Below are 18,182 nucleotides of genomic sequence, written 5' to 3' on the forward strand. Positions count from 1 at the left end.
TGAAAATTGAGTCACAGGAATCCTCTGACACCACTGAACATATTATCCTAAATCATTCTGGTAGAGTCTGTAGGCTGTACCACCACCGGCCGTGATAGGGCGGTGCACAATTGGCCCAGCTACATCCGGGTTTGGCCGGTGTAGGCCTTCATTGTAAATATGAATTTGTTCTTAACTGGCTTGCCTAGTTAATCAGTTCTCTCCAGAATTGCAACAACCACTCTGTTAAGAGTGCTGTAAATTGGAAGTGGCACGAGGATGAGATAGGGTGTCATTTCCGATGCTGCCTATGCTATCTCTTAAATTGTCCTGTGGGAATAGGGTGCAGTTTCAGATTTACCCTCTAGACTTTCAATATACACTCCAATTACTATGTCCGCCTTCGTTTTTATGTAGATTTCATAATTAAATAGTAATTGAAAATAGTTGATATACCAATATTGTTCTACATTTTGTTATTACAACAACAAAGACGTTACTTCAAACAATAAACACTGCTTTTTTCCCCTCAGACATCATTGCTCATCATTGCACCAGAGATAGAAAAGCAGAGTATATAGTAAAATTGTGTTTTGTTACCATGATGCTGGATGCTCAATTCCTCCAAACAAAAACAATAACAAATTCCCCTGGGGCAGCCAGTGGTGCTGTTTCGCCTATTGCGGACCTCAGCCTTAAATCAGGAATAGTCACAATTGGATCAATCATGTTTATTTATTCCCTAGATCGGGAATATAGGGATCAGTCATGTTTATTCCCTAGATCGGGAATATAGGGATCAGTCATGTTTATTCCCTAGATTGGGAATATAGGGATCAGTCATGTTTATTCCCTAGATCGGGAATATAGGGATCAGTCATGTTTATTTCCTAGATCGGGAATATGGGGATCAGTCATGTTTATTCCCTAGATCGGGAATATAGGGATCAGTCATGTTTATTCCCTAGATCGGGAATATGGGGATCAGTCATGTTTATTCCCTAGATCGGGAATATGGGGATCAGTCATGTTTATTCCCTAGATCGGGAATATAGGGATCAGTCATGTTTATTCCCTAGATCGGGAATATAGGGATCAGTCATGTTTATTCCCTAGATCGGGAATATAGGGATCAGTCATGTTTATTCCCTAGATCGGGAATATAGGGATCAGTCATGTTTATTCCCTAGATCGGGAATATAGGGATCAGTCATGTTTATTCCCTAGATCGGGAATATAGGGATTAGTCCCAGGTTCCAATAAATACACAAATCACATCCTGTCTTTCTCCTAGTTGTCATGGAAACACAAGTATCGGAATTCAGACAGCGTTGTCTGTTGGGTGTTAGATAGAGTTGTCTAATTGCTCTGACCTGATACAAAATGCTCTAATATGTCCTTGATGACTCTCCAGCAGAGAGTAAAGGAAATCGTACTCTACAGTAAATCGTCAACCAGTTCTCATACCCAGGTGCAACAGTTTGCATAGCTTCAGAGACTGATTCGATTTTTAGTGTGAAAAATCATCAAAGATAAATAAATGCTGTTTAAATTGACTGACTTTGATGGGGGATCTCTTTATTATGCTACTTAGATAATAAAGAGTCAATAGACTCTTAAGGATTAATCAAATTGATGGCGTCAGTGATTGTGTCAATGATTGCACGCTCTACCTAGTGCAGATGACTAAATGGAATGTATATTATAACATATTTTGAATATGCTAGCCGATATTACAAATACAATGGCAAAGCATACTGTGGTATTCTATGTGCTGTAAATTGCATATCACTGATTGAATGTTCTTCCTAAACTGCAGATGAATAGTCAATGCTAAGATCACAATAGCAAAGGAGACAGTGATATTCTGTGAGCTGTAATGAAGGTGCACTTTTGTCTGATTTCTCTGACATAGATGCTCAACTTTTTTTGGCCAGGCTAATGAGAGCCTTGAGCCTCACAATATACAGTCTTAGCTCAATTTATTCATCAGCTCCATTGTCACTTTGCAGTGGTGTGTCCATAGCCCCAGGAAGTATTTTGGGGGTGTGGGTGCCACGTTTTTTTTAAACCAATGTCTATATCGGCCCGTTACTTCAGGACTAGTAAATGCCCAGTGCACTACTTTTGATGTGGATGTTTTGTCTCTTTGCCCATAACTCTGCACCTTTTGATGGAAACGTTTGAGGACGGGGTTTTGTTCTTTCTAGATTCCATTAGATTGACAATTGCAGAGAAAGGGACACGGCAACAACTCTTACAATTCCAACTACTGAGTCCTGCAAGACACTGTTCGTAATTATACAACTACCTTTTTTGCCAAAGTTGAGATGCTGAAAGAAAGTGGAGATGCGCACACATACATCAATATCGGCCAGCTAATACAGGTAAAGGCTAGAGACATTGGCCTATAGTATGTCATCTTGCAACCACTTTAGTGGATATCAACATTGTGTGCCTTTAGAGCCATGGGAGTTATTGAGGAATCGCTTCATGCGAAAGGCAGTGGAGATAATTGGCTTTAAAATATTGATGTCACTGAGATGCCATCTGCTGCACTACCTGATGTTGGCCTTGATTAATAGCCAAGAAAGAGAGCTATTACCTTAAGAAAGCTGGAATCACAGGGTGTACTCTTACAGGGTGTACTTTTACAGGGTGTACTCTTACAGGGTGTACTCTTACAGGGTGTACTCTGGAGGCTTGGTTGGTCTTTGACAGATGAGTTGCCGCTCTCTTTATTTCAAGCTGTTGCTACTTCACTGCTTCTACTGGCTTCTGCAGCCAATAAGAACATCCAGGGCCTGCAGCACTACCAATGCTTTTTCTAACAGTCCCAAATGAAACCTGTTGCTCAGACACCTCTTGGCAGTCCGTCTTTAGACTAAGCGAAACAAATTGCAGGAAATAATATTGATTCACTTAATTATTCAGACTGTTTTTGTCCAGTATTAGAATGCTCCAGCACATACTGGGAATACGAGCTCAGTATGGGGTTCTCCCAGTGTTTTGCTATGTGTGACTGTGACACATTATGATGAAACACCTGCCCGCCAGCCAGTTCAATCATGATACAAGTCAGTATTCGACATCCATCTATATCTGTGGACGTAGGGAGATGACGTAGAAACCAACCACCAGGTGCAGTGAGTGCTGTTTACCTTCAAGAAAGTTTTGGTTTTGCTAGGGCGTTAACATCTGCCTCTTGTGAAAAATGTTTGAACCCAGTGATAGAAAGTTGTTTTTGAGTTATTTTTTAAGCCTATCCCAAACCTTGACCATTCAGAGTTCATTCCTAACCTTAAGAATTTGGAGTTAATGCATGAATTTAATCCTAACCTTAAACATTTGGAGTTAATGCATGAATTTAATCCTAACCTTAAACATTTGGAGTTAATGCCTGAACTTAATCCTAACCTTAAACATTTGGAGTTAATGCCTGAACTTAATCCTAACCTTAAACATTTGGAGTTAATGCCTGAACTTAATCCTAACCTTAAACATTTGGAGTTAATGCCTGAACTTAATCCTAACCTTAAACATTTGGAGTTAATGCCTGAACTTAATCCTAACCTTAAACATTTGGAGTTAATGCCTGAACTTAATCCTAACCTTAAACATTTGGAGTTAATGCCTGAACTTAATCCTAACCTTAAACATTTGGAGTTAATGCCTGAACTTAATCCTAACCTTAAACATTTGGAGTTAATGCCTGAACTTAATCCTAACCTTAAACATTTGGAGTTAACGCCTAAACCTAACCTGAAACACTTGGGAATTTGACATTTGGAAGAACTTCGAAAGTTGACGTTTGATAAACATGGATGAACGTCTGATTCTGACGTGAGACTGTGAGAGCTGGTAGAACATGCAGCATTGTCCCCCTGCAGTGAGGTTGATTAGGATAACAGTACTTCTTGTAATTCCAAGATTTCTTTAGGTAATAGCTCTCCTTCTTGGCTATTAATCAGCTCCACATTACCTGATGACAGACAGGAGAACACAGTAACAAAGCAGAATGGGAAACTCCTGCAATCATTTGACTATAAAAGAGCTGTCACAGGTATTAATACTGTATGATATCTACTTTCATAAAGATTGATGGACACTAATGAATTACATAAGAGAATACAAGCTTCAAAGGTGTCATGGTGAATTTTTAAATCAATGCAGCCCTTTGTTATAATGTTTCATTGTTTATGAGGCATACAGTTGAAGTCGGAAGTTTACATACACTTAGGTTGGAGTCAATAAAATTCGTTTTTCAACCACTCCACAAATTTCTTGTTAACAAACTATAGTTTTGGCAAGTCTGTTAGGACATCTACTTTGTGCATGACACAAGTAATTTTTCCAACAATTGTTTACAGTCAGATTATTTCACTTATAATTTACTGTATCACAATTCCAGTGGGTCAGAAGTTTACATACACTAAGGTGACTGCCTTTAAACAGCTTAGAAAATTATGTTATGGCTTTAGAAGCTTCTGATAGGCTAACTGACATCATTTGAGTCAATTGGAGGTGTACCTGTGGAAGTATTTCAAGGCCTACCTTCAAACTCAGTGCCTCTTTGCTTGACATCATGGGAAAATCAAAAGAAATCAGCCAAGACCTCAGAAAAAAATTTGTGGACCTCCACAAGTCTGGTTCATCCTTGGGAGCAATTTCCAAATGCCTGAAGGTACTACGTTCATCTGTACAAACAATAGTATGCAAGTATAAACACCATAGGACCACGCAGCAGTCATACCGCTCAGGAATGAGACATGTTCTGTCTCCTAGAGATGAACGTACTTTGGTGCGACAAGTGTAAATCAATCCCAGAACAACAGCAAAGGACCATGTGAAGATGCTGGAGGAAACCGGTACAAAAGTATTTATATCCACAGTAAAACGAGTCCTATATCGACATAACCTGAAAGGGCGCTCAGCAAGGAAGAAGCCACTGCTCCAAAACCGCCATAAATAAAGCCAGACTACGGTTTGCAACTGCACATGAGGACAAAGATCGCACTTTTTGGAGCAATGTCCTCTGGTCTGAGGAAACAAAAATACAACTGTTTGGCCATAATGACCATCGTTATGTTTGGAGGAAAAAGGGGGATGCTTGCAAGCCGAAGAACACCATCCCAACCGTGAAGCACAGGGGTGGCAGCATCATGTTGTGGGGGTGCTTTGCTGAAGGAGGGACTGGTGTACTTCACAAAATAGATGGCATCATGAGGGAGGAAACTTATGTGGATATATTGAAGCAACATCTGACAGAACTGTTCGCTTTCATTTTTGTAGTCGTTATTTTTGTTTGAGTGATTCTTGACAATAAAGATCATGAACACTTTCCACGCTGAGCTTTGGTCCACTCTTCCTTACGACGACGAGCATTACAGCTGCTAGCCCAGTGGATTAATTGAGAGACATGAAAAGCTCCCAAAGTCATAATTTGATCACAACAGTCTCTGCAAATGCTGTCTGAAATATTTGACAGCACATAGACTACTATGAATGCCACTTCCACCCACTTAAAAAAATATCATAGTATACTATGGTATAAATACTATTATTTAACCCTTACTTTGCCAGTTAAGTTGACTGAGAACACATTCTCATTTACAGCAACAACCTAGAGAATAGTTACAGGGGAGAGGAGTGGGGATGAATGAGCCAATTGTAAACTGGGGATAATTAGGTGACCGTGATGTTATGAGGGTTAGATTGGGAATTTAGCCAGGACACAGGGGTTAACACCCCTACTCTTATGATAAGTGCCATGGGATCTTTAGTGACCATAGTCAGGACACCCTTTTAATGTCCCATCTGAAAGACGACACCCTACACAGGGCAATGTCACTGCCCTGGGGCATTTGGATATTTTGGTTTTAGATCAGAGGAAAGGGTGCCTCCTACTGGCCCTCCCACACTGTAGTGTAGTGTTTTTGCAGACTTTACTGTAATATTCACTGTAGTGTTTTTGCAGACTAAAGACTGTAGTATGCTATAGTATTATAGTTAACTATAGTATAAATACTGTAGGAAAATAACTGTTGTATAATGTAATGTTTATTGCAAATTGTAGTAGAATTTGTAGTAGTAGTAGTACTGTAGTAGTATCTACTGTAGCATTTTTGGGGACTGTACTATACTGTAGTGTTTTTGCAGACTGCAGTATATTGTAGTATTTGCTGTAGTGTTATTGCAGACATATCAGGAAACATACCAGAGAAATACTAAAAGAGCACATTTTCTGGAATGAGCAGGGCATATGCAAATTAAATAGACACTGTGGTTTTTACTATAGCAGTGTCTTTGTGAACACTACAGTCATTTTTTGGCAGATATCTACTGTAGTATTTAGCTTAGTATTTTTCCTTATACTTCAACATTCTATAGTAAGTACTACCTACACATGAGCGAGGGATTCTACATTCTGTAGTATAGTATTCTACAGTATACTCGAGTTCACTATACAATTATAAAGTAAGTAATGTAGTATTCTATAGTAAACTGAAGTATTTTTTTTTCATGTGGGCATGATAATAACATTTTTTTTTAATTGTTCCATGTGAGTTTCCATGAACAAAAAAAAGACATACAAGGTAATGAAAGCAAATGTTTTTCAGAATAATATGAGTTTAATTTGTTTTATTTTTGAGACGGGCTAACATGATTGTCAAAGACAGGAAATACAACAGGAAATAGAACAGACAGGGAGCCTGGTGTTACCTACTTATGTCAATAGATGTATTGGACGGAGCACAAGAAGGTACAACCCAATAAATACAGATCATTACATTATTTTTTATGGCTTGTAATAAACCTTCTGCTGATCGCGTGTTCTAGAAAACACAAAGGACACTGCAAGTCAGACCTCTTTACAAAACCATATCCTTGTGGATTAAGGACACATCCTACTGAGGTTGACAATATTCACAAAGCCCTGTTTGCTGTAAGAAGCTAAAGAAGCCCACGAATTCATCACCAACCCCCTGAAGCCACACTGAACCACAATCGCCCACCCGTCTGAGAGGCTGCCTGCCTGCACTCGAGTGGAAAATAATTTTCCAAGGAGCAGCGCTAACCCAGATGCACCTGCAATAAAATATAGCACTACTTTGGGAACGGTTGTCAGCATGAAAGTAAGTGTGCAAATCCTTCAAAAAGAAAGTAGGTGGATAGGATACATTGAATTTGCGGCTTTGTAGTTGATGTGAGATTAGGCCTACATGTTTTCTACTTGCTGTTTTCTATGTTATATTATTTCAGTCACTGAGGGCATTATGTACAAGAAAAACAAAACACCCTGCCCACACAGTTTATTTTTTTGATGACTGAGCTCTTATCTCAGTTTGAATACTACTGGATTCAAGGTAAATATCCTTTCACTGAATCTTACCATCCACACAGTTAACTAAAGGATCCATTCTGTTACCAGCACTACAGACAATGCAGAGAGAAACTTGTTTCAAGGACAGGCAAGAGGTGCTGCTGAATAATGTAGAGAAGGAGTTTTCTAACTTTTCTTGCCCAATGACCCCCACTCAGGTAAATTGGCTACCCAGGGACCTCCATTATATGTTAGCAAAAAAATCATGTCTTGAGTAGAAGTAATCAACATTTTAAAATAAATCAATTTGGTAGACAGTTTCATTATTTGACCTCCCCACAGTTCATTGGAAGAGGAAATGTAAACTCTAACATGGTCTATCAGGTAAAACGGTAAAGGTATCTTGCGACATAGAGACAATTTTCACAGTTGTAAAGCACATTTTTCAAAAATGTTCCACTGAGCTGAGAGAAAATGTTATAGTTTTAAAGCTAATTTCCAGGAATTCCATACAGTTTGTCATGGAGCTGAGAGATGTTGCAGTTTTAAAGCTAATTTCTTACAATTTTATACATTTTGCCATGGCTAATGCTATGTCCCTCTGCTCAAACGTTAGAACAAAATCAAAGATGGTATTATAAAACAAGATATATAGTTCAATTTTCTGCATGCTCTCTATCTGGTTTTGGTCTTTTAAATTGACACTGAAAGAGTTTTTCATCCCAAAAATGACCACTTAGACTGCCCACATAAGAATTCTCTATAGAAGATAAAAAGTGAAATTAGCTCCAATGACTGTAATCTCCTCTGTATTAAAGGGAGATTTTGCATGAAGCCCTTTATCTACATTCCCAGAGTAGGGTGATCAGGAACAGCTAGCATGATAACTGTTCCTGTAGACTTCCCAATGTCATTTTATTTTTATTTGCAGAACCCCTGCAATACCGCCGCAGGCCCCAGTTGGAAAACCCTTGATGTAGAGCACTGCAAAGCACAAACAAGACAGATTGGAGGACCTTCCAGCTTTCCTGAACGTGAAAGGTAGACTAGTAATCAAATGGGATGTTCTTGATTAATGTGCAACAACAGGATATATTTTTGTTTGATACCCACTCGCATATTGACTCCTAATAACTGATATGTTCATGACTCTCAGATATATTTTCAATCACATGCTTCTGGTGTAACAGGTGCAGCTGTCATTTCCCTGAATATGCTTCACATCCCAACTGATAAGGATTTGTGTAGACCGGGTGCATTGGAGGGATGGTTCTTCTGTCACTCTGAGGAATGATACATGTGAGAGGACCTGAATTTTGGTCATTTCCCAGAATACATTACTTAACAGATGGGTTCACTAGTTCCTCTTATACCATAGACATCACCATACCATAGTTACCCCAATCTACAGTCTACCATTTATTTACACCAATCAGGGCCACCCTGCTGACAGGAAACATAACCCACTGAGCACACAACATTGTTTCAATGGAATTTCTCAATGTATTGTGATGTGGAATCTACAGGGAAAATACATTGGATTTGCAAAACGTCAAGGGTACATTTTCTACCACAGGATTGTCATCATGGTTACCAATTTTCAACAGCAGACAAACCTTGTATAAAATATGTTGAATTTAGTACCTTTGAAACAATGTCAGATCAAGATCAACGTTCAACGTTATATATCCACTATCAGAAGAAAAATAGTTCAGCAGCACCTCCTGGAAGGTTGACCTATCTACAGCTATCCATTGGTCTCGCATCCAGGGTTTTAATTATGGCCAGCCTTGCATAGCTTTGATATTTGTGATTGACTACAACCAACGTGCTATTGTGAGAATGATTATTGATAGATCTCTTAATAACTATTCCAATGGTAGGTTTAACAGAGCAAATTAAATGTAACTATACTTTAGTCATACATCATCAACAATCATCAATTGGCTTAAACAGCATTTGCAAAATCATCAACAGCTAGTTTCAATTCAACCCAGGGTTCAACCAAAAACAGACAATAAATACAGTTTCAAGCTGTGGTTGATTTCAAATGTAATCTTCAAGTTCATCATTTATAATTGATATGTTGGATTCACATCTCCATCTAAACCAAAATTCAAAGTTGAAGAACAGGACTAAATCAAATCAAACTTTAAAATCACTTTAAATAAATGTTGATTTGATTTAGTCATATTCTTTAAATGTTGATATTTACAGTGATGTGAAAAAGTAATTGGCCCCTTTCTAATTTGCTCTACTTTGACATATTTCTGATACTGAATGTTATCTGATCTTCAAACAAAACAATGTTAGATAAAGGGAACCTGAGTGAACAAATAACACAACAATTACATACTTATTCCATTTATTAAATTTTTTTAAATTATGCAACACCCAATGCATCTGCGTTAAAAGGTAATTGACCCCTTACACTCAATAGCTGGTTGTGCCACCTTAAGCTGCAATGGCTCCAACCAAACACTTCTTGTAGTTGTTGATTAGTCGCCGTGGAGGAATTTTGGACCACTTTTCCATGCAGAACTGCTTTAACTCAGCGACATTTGTGGGTTTCAAGCATGAACTGCTCATTTCAATTCCTGCCACAACATCTCAATAGGGATTAGGTCTGGACTGACTAGGTCATTCCAAAACTTCCAATTTGTTGCATTTCAGACATTTTCATGTAGACTTGATTGTGTGTTGTGGATCATTGTCTTGCTGCATGACCTAGCTGCTCTTCTGCTTCAGCACACAGACGGATTACCTGACAGTCTCCTGTAGAATTCTCTGATACAGAGCAGAATTCGTAGCTCCTTCAATTATGCAAGTCGTCCAGGTCCTGAGGCAGCAAAGCATCCCCAAACCATCCCACTACCACCACCATGCTTGACAGTTGGTATGAGGTTCTTACTGTGAAATGCATTGTTTGATTTTGACCAGCCAAAAAGTTGACTCAAGTTTGTCAAAAAGCATCTGGAAGCACCTGGATGATGATCAACACTCTTGGAAGAATGTTCTATGGACAGACAATTCAAACATATACCTTTTCGGATGAAATGGGATCTATTATGCCTGGTCACTTACACTCTATACTTTTAATGTTATCTCAACTGCAATCCTGGTCATTTGATTGTGCTATTAGAAGAACCACAGTTATAACACTGTATAAATAAATATAAATACAAAATATCTGACATTGTATTTACATTTGAACTTTGTTGTGCTTTTAAATGGTTGAAAGCGCAGTGACAGCACATTTACATAATGACAACTAATTTAAAAATCTTACAGATTTTCCATTGGAATTTGGTTGTGCTTTTAGATGGTTGGAAGTGATAACACATTGGGAATTCAACACACTTCTGACTGTCTTTTTGAGAGGGTGAATAAAGGTTGAAATCTCATTGATCAACGTCAATCAAACATTACCCACATTTCCATGTTGAAATGATTTGGTGTGCCCAGGGGGAAGCTACAGAGTGTGCCTTTATTCTCAGATGAAACTAGATCCAAATGAGTAATCCTATAACTAATGTCACTATGTGACAATTGACAATTATGTGCTGTTTTCCAAATGTTTGAGGGTGAGGAGGTCATAACAGCTAAGGGAGCTAAATGAAGGTGACCAAGCACACCATTATGCAAATGAACGTAGTTTGCCAATGAACATGGTTTCTTTCTGTCAATCCTTTGCGTAATGCCTAGCTTCCTTGGTCATATTTTCCTTGGTTATATTTTGTCAGTGAAAAATATTACTCAGAATGTATTTAATAATCTTTCATTTATGGCATCCGATGTATTTCAAGGAATTTAATTGTGAGTGCTACAATCATGCTAGTGACACACTAGCCTGACTAATTCATAACCATGACAACATGAGCAGCACTTCCCCAATCTGTCATGAAATTGTCAACAAACAGCAGCCTTCTTTATGGAAAGAATCCATCCCTTTGTTTTTACACTGCTGCTACTCGCTGTTCATTATCTATGCATAGTGACTTTACCCCTACATACCCCTACATGTAAAAAAAAAATACCTCAACTAACCTGTACCCACGCACATTGACTCGGTTCCGGTACCCCATGTATATAGCCTCATTATTGTTGTTTTATTGTGTTAATTTTTAAAATATTTTTTACTTTATTTAGTAAATATTTTATTAACTCGGCATTGTTGGTTAAGGGCTTGTAATTATGCATTTCACGGTGAGGTCTACAGCGGTTGTATTCGGCGCATGTGACAAATACAATTTGATTTTATTTTATCCTCTTTGGCCTCCCTCAAAGATTTCACATTCGACGTTATGCTGCCCTCTGTTGGAGAAAGTATGAATGCGTAGTAGTAAATACAGGTCTCATGACTATTCATTCCTTGAGTAACAGGAACGATTTACCAGAGGTGTATGTATTCATTACGGAAACCGTTTACCGTTTAAGAACCAACAGAAGCTAAACAAGGGTTTCTGTTGGACAAATTCAGGTAGGTCCCTCCACATTTTGTCCCGTTTAAGAAACGTTTTGCAACAGAATCGGCGTAATGAATTTGCACGTAAGTTAGTTTGCTCTACTCCGGCTATATTGCTCATGTTGGTTTTGTCTCAGCTGTTTTTGCCGTTAGGAATTATTTATAGGGGTGGTGCTTGATAACTGCTAAGGTCTTCTTGAAAACAGACATTTACTGATGAAATGTTGACAATTAAAAGACACTTTCTATCCACTTACCTTTAAAATTCAACAGCCAAGGTCGATAAGGCCTACCCTGAGAGAATTCAAAGCTGGAACTGCGTCGCAAGGCCCTGATGGATGTGTTGGGGAACAACATAATACACATCAACATCATGGAAGTCAACAAGTGCCTTTGTGTTCATTCCATTTACCAAGCACTGCCAATTGAATAGACAATAGCGCAATACAACCAACTGTATTGTGTACCTGCTGTTTTTCAGTTGTCATGATGATGTAGACAAGTCTACTTGTTTTGACTAGCTAGTAACATTAGCATTTCATTACACCCGTTATAACATCTGCTAAACTGTGTACTAGACCAATAAAACTTCGATTTAAATATGTTGTTATATAATGGCCTTCCTTTTTTATTCTTAATTGGCAAAGTTTGGCCTGAGATTGTTCTCTCTAACCCATAGAAATTGAATCGCATTCCAGGTCTGTAATCCCAACTTCATTCCTCTCCAGTTATATCACCCTCCTGTATATATGCCTTGGACATAGAACGCGCATCAGAAACAAATACATCTTTAAAATAATTTATTCAAGAAACATTGATGCTGCGGTTAAATGTCCATGATCAACATAGAAAATATGTACATAGAGAGCCATTGGTAAAAAGGACAGAAAGTCTGTCTAGAATGGTGTGCTGAGTAGAGAGAAAGCAGTGATACTATTCAATATATCTCGATGAAAGTTCCAGACTGTTCATTAGTTGGGCTCAGTGGTCCTGGACGTTAGAGTTCTGCTGGAGGGTTCCATCGATGTAGCACAGTTGCAAGTTGATTACTGGTGGTAGCAGTTTGGGCTCAGACACTGGTCTGGGTTTATGATAGGCTGCAGGAAGACTGCTTGGAGGACTCTCTCTCCTATGATAGAAAGTAAGATATTAGTACAGGCAAAAGTCAATTTAATTCAAGACAAAGAATCATTAGTGAGATGCTTGTCTCACCATTTACGGTAAGAGAGAGAAAAAAGAAGTATAATTTAATAGGTCCATCAGATAAAATACACATTAAGTAGTACTTCAAAGTGTCATTCATTTTCTCCATAGCTGATCTTTAAAAAATGCACCCAGTGACGATGATGAAGAAATATAGGGGACGCCATGGAGACAATGTACCTAGGTGAGGTCCTGTCCTGTTAGCATGCTACTGACACCTAAGTTTTCTGGATACCTGTTGTCTCCGCTGCTGGCGTCTGTACTCTTCTTCACTGGCAGCAAGGGCCTGAGCCAGAGCCAGATCCTCCTGCTCCTGAGGGCTGAGACAGACACTTCTATGTCACACAGAGGAGTGCATCATCATCACACTGCAGAGAGCATGCAAGAGGAACAACGACACACTCACCAGAAAGGGTGGATAACAGACACACACACATACAGTCAGTCTGAGGAGCAGCAACACACATCATGAGATGAGGAAAACTGAACTGTGGGCACCACTGTACTTAATTTATGAAGTCATGGGCAAGAAAGATGGGCTAAAACAGTGGAATGTCAAACCTATTAATATTGTGTTTTCCTAGAGTAACCAAATAGCCTGCATTTCAGCTAGAACAAACACATAGCAATAAGAGCTAGTGAAGAAAAACAATAGGTAACTGGGTTGTGTTGATGGCATCTGGACATGATTACAGCCTATATTATGTGAGGGTGATGCTGGATTATGGGATTTAATGGGGATTGTTTATTACCTGAGCGTTTGCTGTTGGACTGTGCTGCGAGCCGACTCAGCCAAGGACATCTCCAGCGCTCTTTGTAAGGCCTGCTCCTCAGTCTACAATCACACCATGCAGATAAACACTTACAGGATGTTTATTATTTTCTTCTTGGAATCTCAATGAATAAACAGCAGGCTATAGAATCTCAATGAATAAACAGCAGGCTATAGAATCTCAATGAATAAACAGGAGCAGACTAAAGAATCTCAATGAATAAACAGGGGCAGACTAAAGAATCTCAATGAATAAACAGGAGCAGACTAAAGAATCTCAATGAATAAACAGGAGCAGACTAAAGAATCTCAATGAATAAACAGGAGCAGACTAAAGAATCTCAATGAATAAACAGGAGCAGACTAAAGAATCTCAATGAATAAACAGGAGCAGACTAAAGAATCTCAATGAATAAACAGGAGCAGACTAAAGAATCTCAATGAATAAACAGGAGCAGACTAAAGAATCTCAATGAATAAACAGCAGGCTATAGAATCTCAATGAATAAACAGGAGCAGACTAAAGAATCTCAATAAATGAACTGGAATTATTCAGAGAAGAGAGAGTTTACAGTAGTTTCAATCAAGTGGCGTAAGAGTGTTAGGCATACCAGGCCAGCCTGAAAGGATGCCGAAGCAGGTACTACATTCTGTGCTGGAGGGGGCTGCATGGCCGGAGCTGGACTATAAATGGCCTGAGCACTGCTGTGATAGAATCAAAAACAATAATGCTCAGTGCGGTTATAGAGTCAACAACTCAACAAAAGCACAGCGGTAACAGGTAAGAGCAGTTCTGTGTCACATCCTTTCCATGTGTTAGTATATTTCACTGACAATAAAAAACATGTCAATTCATCCATCCCATGTGTTTTAGTGGGAATATGCCTCATGAATTTAGAGAACAAACTGTGCTTGCCAATATCACTTGTTAATTTATGTAAGCTTCATGTGGTTCTTCAGCGTGGCGTTTTGAAAATCAATATGAGGATCCTCACCGACTAATTTGGGTCCTAGCATTCCCATTAGAAACAGGCCTAGAACTTCCTCTACTGCCTGAAGTGGAGGCACTGCTAGAGGATGCTCCTTGGGACCGCATGAAAGCAGCGAATCTGAAAGAAATCCAATGTAATCATCATTATACCACAAAAGCTCACAATGTGCACCACAATCAATAAATGGCATCAGGTGGAGGGAAATATTTACCCAGATTTGGAGACTGGTTTGTCTTCAGGCTTACAGTCATGGTCTAGTGGATGTCGGTGTTTAAGACAATAATTAATGTGGCACTGGTCACATGTCACTCGGATCATTTCTTTCTGCTTGCAGCCTCCTTTCGAGCATTTGTTTGTAAATATCTACAATAAAAAAAGGTTGGTTAGCTTAGATTAGGCATAGCTACTTCACTTTAACCATGGGCAGTTTGTGTAAATGGTCCTGTAGAGAAACCTATCAACCATACCTTTCTCTTGTTCTGAGCAGGGTCCGACTGGCAATCGCGATCGATGTGCTCCCCAACCTTGATGTCTGGCATTTCCCCTCTCTTGATGGGGATCGGGGTGTTGCACAGAGGACACACGGGGACCTGGATATCCTGGGGACAGAATCAAGCAGAGAGCCATATTAAAGCTCTTTTTGGATCAATAGATAACATACAGACAACTAATAAGGTTGAACAGCATACATTCATTTCTACATACTAACTGCACTTTACAGGAACTTTGCTTTAATTATAACATACAATGCTGCTAATTTATTTAAAATGTACCTTCTTGTAGGATGACATGCATTTGTGATTTGCATAGGTTATGTGGTCTTTACAAAAAATCTCTTCACAGGCATCACATCTCAATGGTAGGAAATCTGTCAGATATAAGAAATATGTCAAGGTGTTTATTCCATATGAATTTAGATAAATGAAATTCTCACTATCACTCTTCAATCATGATAATGGGTAGTGCAGCCCATGACAATTGGTTATGCAGGACTGGACTTAAACCACAACTATTGACACATAGCAAAGCCAATCTAGAAAGGACAGGAAGGGAACACAAACAGGCTCTGTATTGGCAGGGTCCCAGAGGCACTGAGGTAGTAAATGGAGATAGCATTTTATAACAAACCACTCACCCAGATGCTTGCAGGAGTTTTCAGAGCAATGCTCTCCTAGATCTGGAAACTCCATGGCACTATGGTGATTACAACCTTCAATTGAAAGATACATAGATAAGCTAAGATCATCCATAAACAATGTTTGTTTACCTGTGACAAGTTATCTAAATAAACTAACTTAGTATGCGTCACTTCGTTTTTTAAGAACAGTAGATTCAGCATATCAATTTTAGGCTATTTAAAAAGTCCCTTTGTTTACGTGCTTCCCTTTCAACTAACGTTAGTTACACTTATGTAACAGGCTTATTATGGACATGTACAGTCATTGGAAGAAAGTCCACTGACGGGTAGTTAGCTAACGTTAGCTAACCATCTAGATGTAGGTAGCTAGGACTTCCTATGATAACGAATGCTGAATCATGCCATCGCTTCTTGCTACCTACAATTTGCCATTTTGACTAATATTAGCTAACCAGCTAAATTATTATGGGGTATCTAGCTGCAGTCTCCCCCTCTACTAGCCGCCAGCTAGCTAGCTAGCTAGTAGCTAGGCCAGCTCCTCCCTGTCCAATCGCTCGAGGACATAAATGCAATTACCTAGCAGACCATTGTTAGTATTGTCTGTGTTTAAGCTACCTAACGTTAACTAGTGAGTTATTTATGGAATACCATTGATGAGCATGTTCCTGGTTTACAGGCCAACAACAACTAAATTAAGCTAGCTTGCTTGCTGATAAGCTAACGTTGTTAGCTAACATCCTAGACAACTACTGTAACGTTAACATTAAGTCGTTACTGATAGTTAACTAACGTTTAAGTTACTCATTTAACTTTACTTTAATTCGAAACGGATAATATTTAGCAAAAATATGTTTGGGACAATTGTTTACCATCACGAACGTTAGCTAGATAGCTAGTTAGCTAACACTTAAGAGAATATGGATTGGAGACACCCTTCCTGCCTTGACGTTGCCTTGGTTTGGTTGGCTGACTAGCTAGCTAGATACGATAACTAACGGCAAACCATAGTACATTGAAAAATACATGCAACAATAGGCGACTCCTCTCACTTACCCAGAGACTTGGTTCAACCAGACAGCTCTATTTGATTATTCTTCCCCCTCTTGCTTTGAAATTAACGTTAAACTTCGAGGAAGCGAGTGGCTAGCAAGCTCTCTTGACAGCCAGCTACATCGAAGCGTCACTGACGCTGTTGTTTTACGCCCCTCCTCACCGTTGTACTAGCTAGAGAGTTCCAGAATGTACCACACGAGGCAGGGATGGAGCGTTGTTTTGATCAATCACAGTGACACAGCGTTGTTGAGAACTGTCCTTGGTGCTGGTTTTTACGAAACGTCTAACTGAGACGTGTTTGGGTTGTCTCAAACCAGCACCACGGACAGCTCTCAATAATCCCGTGTCACTGTGACTAAATATGAAGGTGACTAGCTAGTCTCTCGCCAGACTAGTTCAGAAAGGCCATGTCAGAATGAATCACATTTCTGTAATCATGGTAGGTCTATAGATGCACTATTGTAAAGTGACTGTTCCACTGGATGTCATAAGGTGAATGCACCAATTTGTAAGTCGCTCTGGATAAGAGCGTCTGCTAAATGACGTAAATGTAAATGTATAATAAAGCACACAAAATAAGCAGAATGATGCTAGTTGTGATTTTGGATAGTTATCACCTTCCAACTTTGTTTTCTGTTTGATATTGTATTTGTTTACTTGCTGAATAACAGATGTGTTATTCACAGAGCACATATCTTTGTTTCACAAGTAAATGTGCCCTTCTATTAATCAGCACAATATAGGCTATAGGTGATTCATTCATGCTGATGAAATGGCCCATATATGGGCTAGGCACGTTTGTGTACACTGGAAGCAATTGTGAGTCTAAAGAGGAACATGTGCAATACTGCAGTCAATGTAATGGCATATCATTACCAGATGGTGGCAGCAGAGCTCTTTCAGACGTCTATACAGTCTTCAACATCTGGTTGTTTATTACTGGCCACATTGTGTTTTTGTATTGTGGCAGTCCCATTAATAGACTCTCTAATCTCATGTTTCATGCATACATTAACAGAAGGGTAACTGCAGAGGAAAGTTGTCATTGCAAAGATAAAGTTACAATTTATATATACAGAAGTGTCACTGGGGGAGTGAGTGAGGGTGGGCCTACCTAGTCAGTTTCAGATTTTGAAAGTATGAAGTTGTAGACACTTTCGACATGAGTATGAAAAACACATAGATAGCGATTGTTAATGATTATGTTACTATAAACAAAGCCTAACTTAAAGCAGCAACTCCCTGTTGAAGAGGCA

At 39.0% G+C, this 18,182-nt stretch overlaps 1 protein-coding gene across 3 annotated transcripts; it reads right to left on the bottom strand.

The window, feature by feature from the left end:
* Nucleotides 1-12,553: 12,553 nt before the first annotated feature.
* LOC123999983 (AN1-type zinc finger protein 2B-like) lies at nucleotides 12,554-17,091 on the bottom strand. Of its 3 annotated transcripts, none has more exons than XM_046306047.1 (10): nucleotides 16,927-17,091; nucleotides 15,871-15,945; nucleotides 15,509-15,603; nucleotides 15,203-15,334; nucleotides 14,947-15,098; nucleotides 14,739-14,852; nucleotides 14,355-14,445; nucleotides 13,724-13,806; nucleotides 13,207-13,291; nucleotides 12,554-12,897 (listed from the first exon to the last, which is right to left on the bottom strand). In XM_046306047.1, exons 2-10 carry the CDS (start codon nucleotides 15,923-15,925, stop codon nucleotides 12,856-12,858), a joined length of 849 nt encoding a protein of 282 aa, XP_046162003.1. In that variant the 5' UTR covers nucleotides 15,926-15,945; nucleotides 16,927-17,091; the 3' UTR covers nucleotides 12,554-12,855. The 3 variants fall into 3 exon arrangements, with proteins under 3 accessions (XP_046162003.1, XP_046162002.1, XP_046162004.1); XM_046306046.1 differs by having other exon boundaries at nucleotides 14,355-14,448; nucleotides 16,927-17,085; XM_046306048.1 differs by lacking the exons at nucleotides 12,554-12,897; nucleotides 13,207-13,291; nucleotides 13,724-13,806; nucleotides 14,355-14,445; nucleotides 14,739-14,852 and having other exon boundaries at nucleotides 14,943-15,098; nucleotides 16,927-17,088.
* Between the last annotated feature and the right edge of the window lie 1,091 nt (nucleotides 17,092-18,182).

This window comes from Oncorhynchus gorbuscha, linkage group LG16 (genome assembly GCF_021184085.1).
Source record: "Oncorhynchus gorbuscha isolate QuinsamMale2020 ecotype Even-year linkage group LG16, OgorEven_v1.0, whole genome shotgun sequence".
NCBI lineage: Eukaryota > Metazoa > Chordata > Actinopteri > Salmoniformes > Salmonidae > Oncorhynchus > Oncorhynchus gorbuscha.

Coding starts and splice junctions, on each gene's coding strand:
- LOC123999983 (XM_046306046.1), bottom strand. CDS start 15,925: ATGGAGTTTCCAGATCTAGGAGAGCATTGCTCTGAAAACTCCTGCAAG. Junction 15,604..15,870: donor AAACTCCTGCAAGCATCTGG/GTGAGTGGTTTG, acceptor TATATCTGACAG/ATTTCCTACCATTGAGATGT. Junction 15,099..15,202: donor CTGCTCAGAACAAGAGAAAG/GTATGGTTGATA, acceptor TTTTTATTGTAG/ATATTTACAAACAAATGCTC.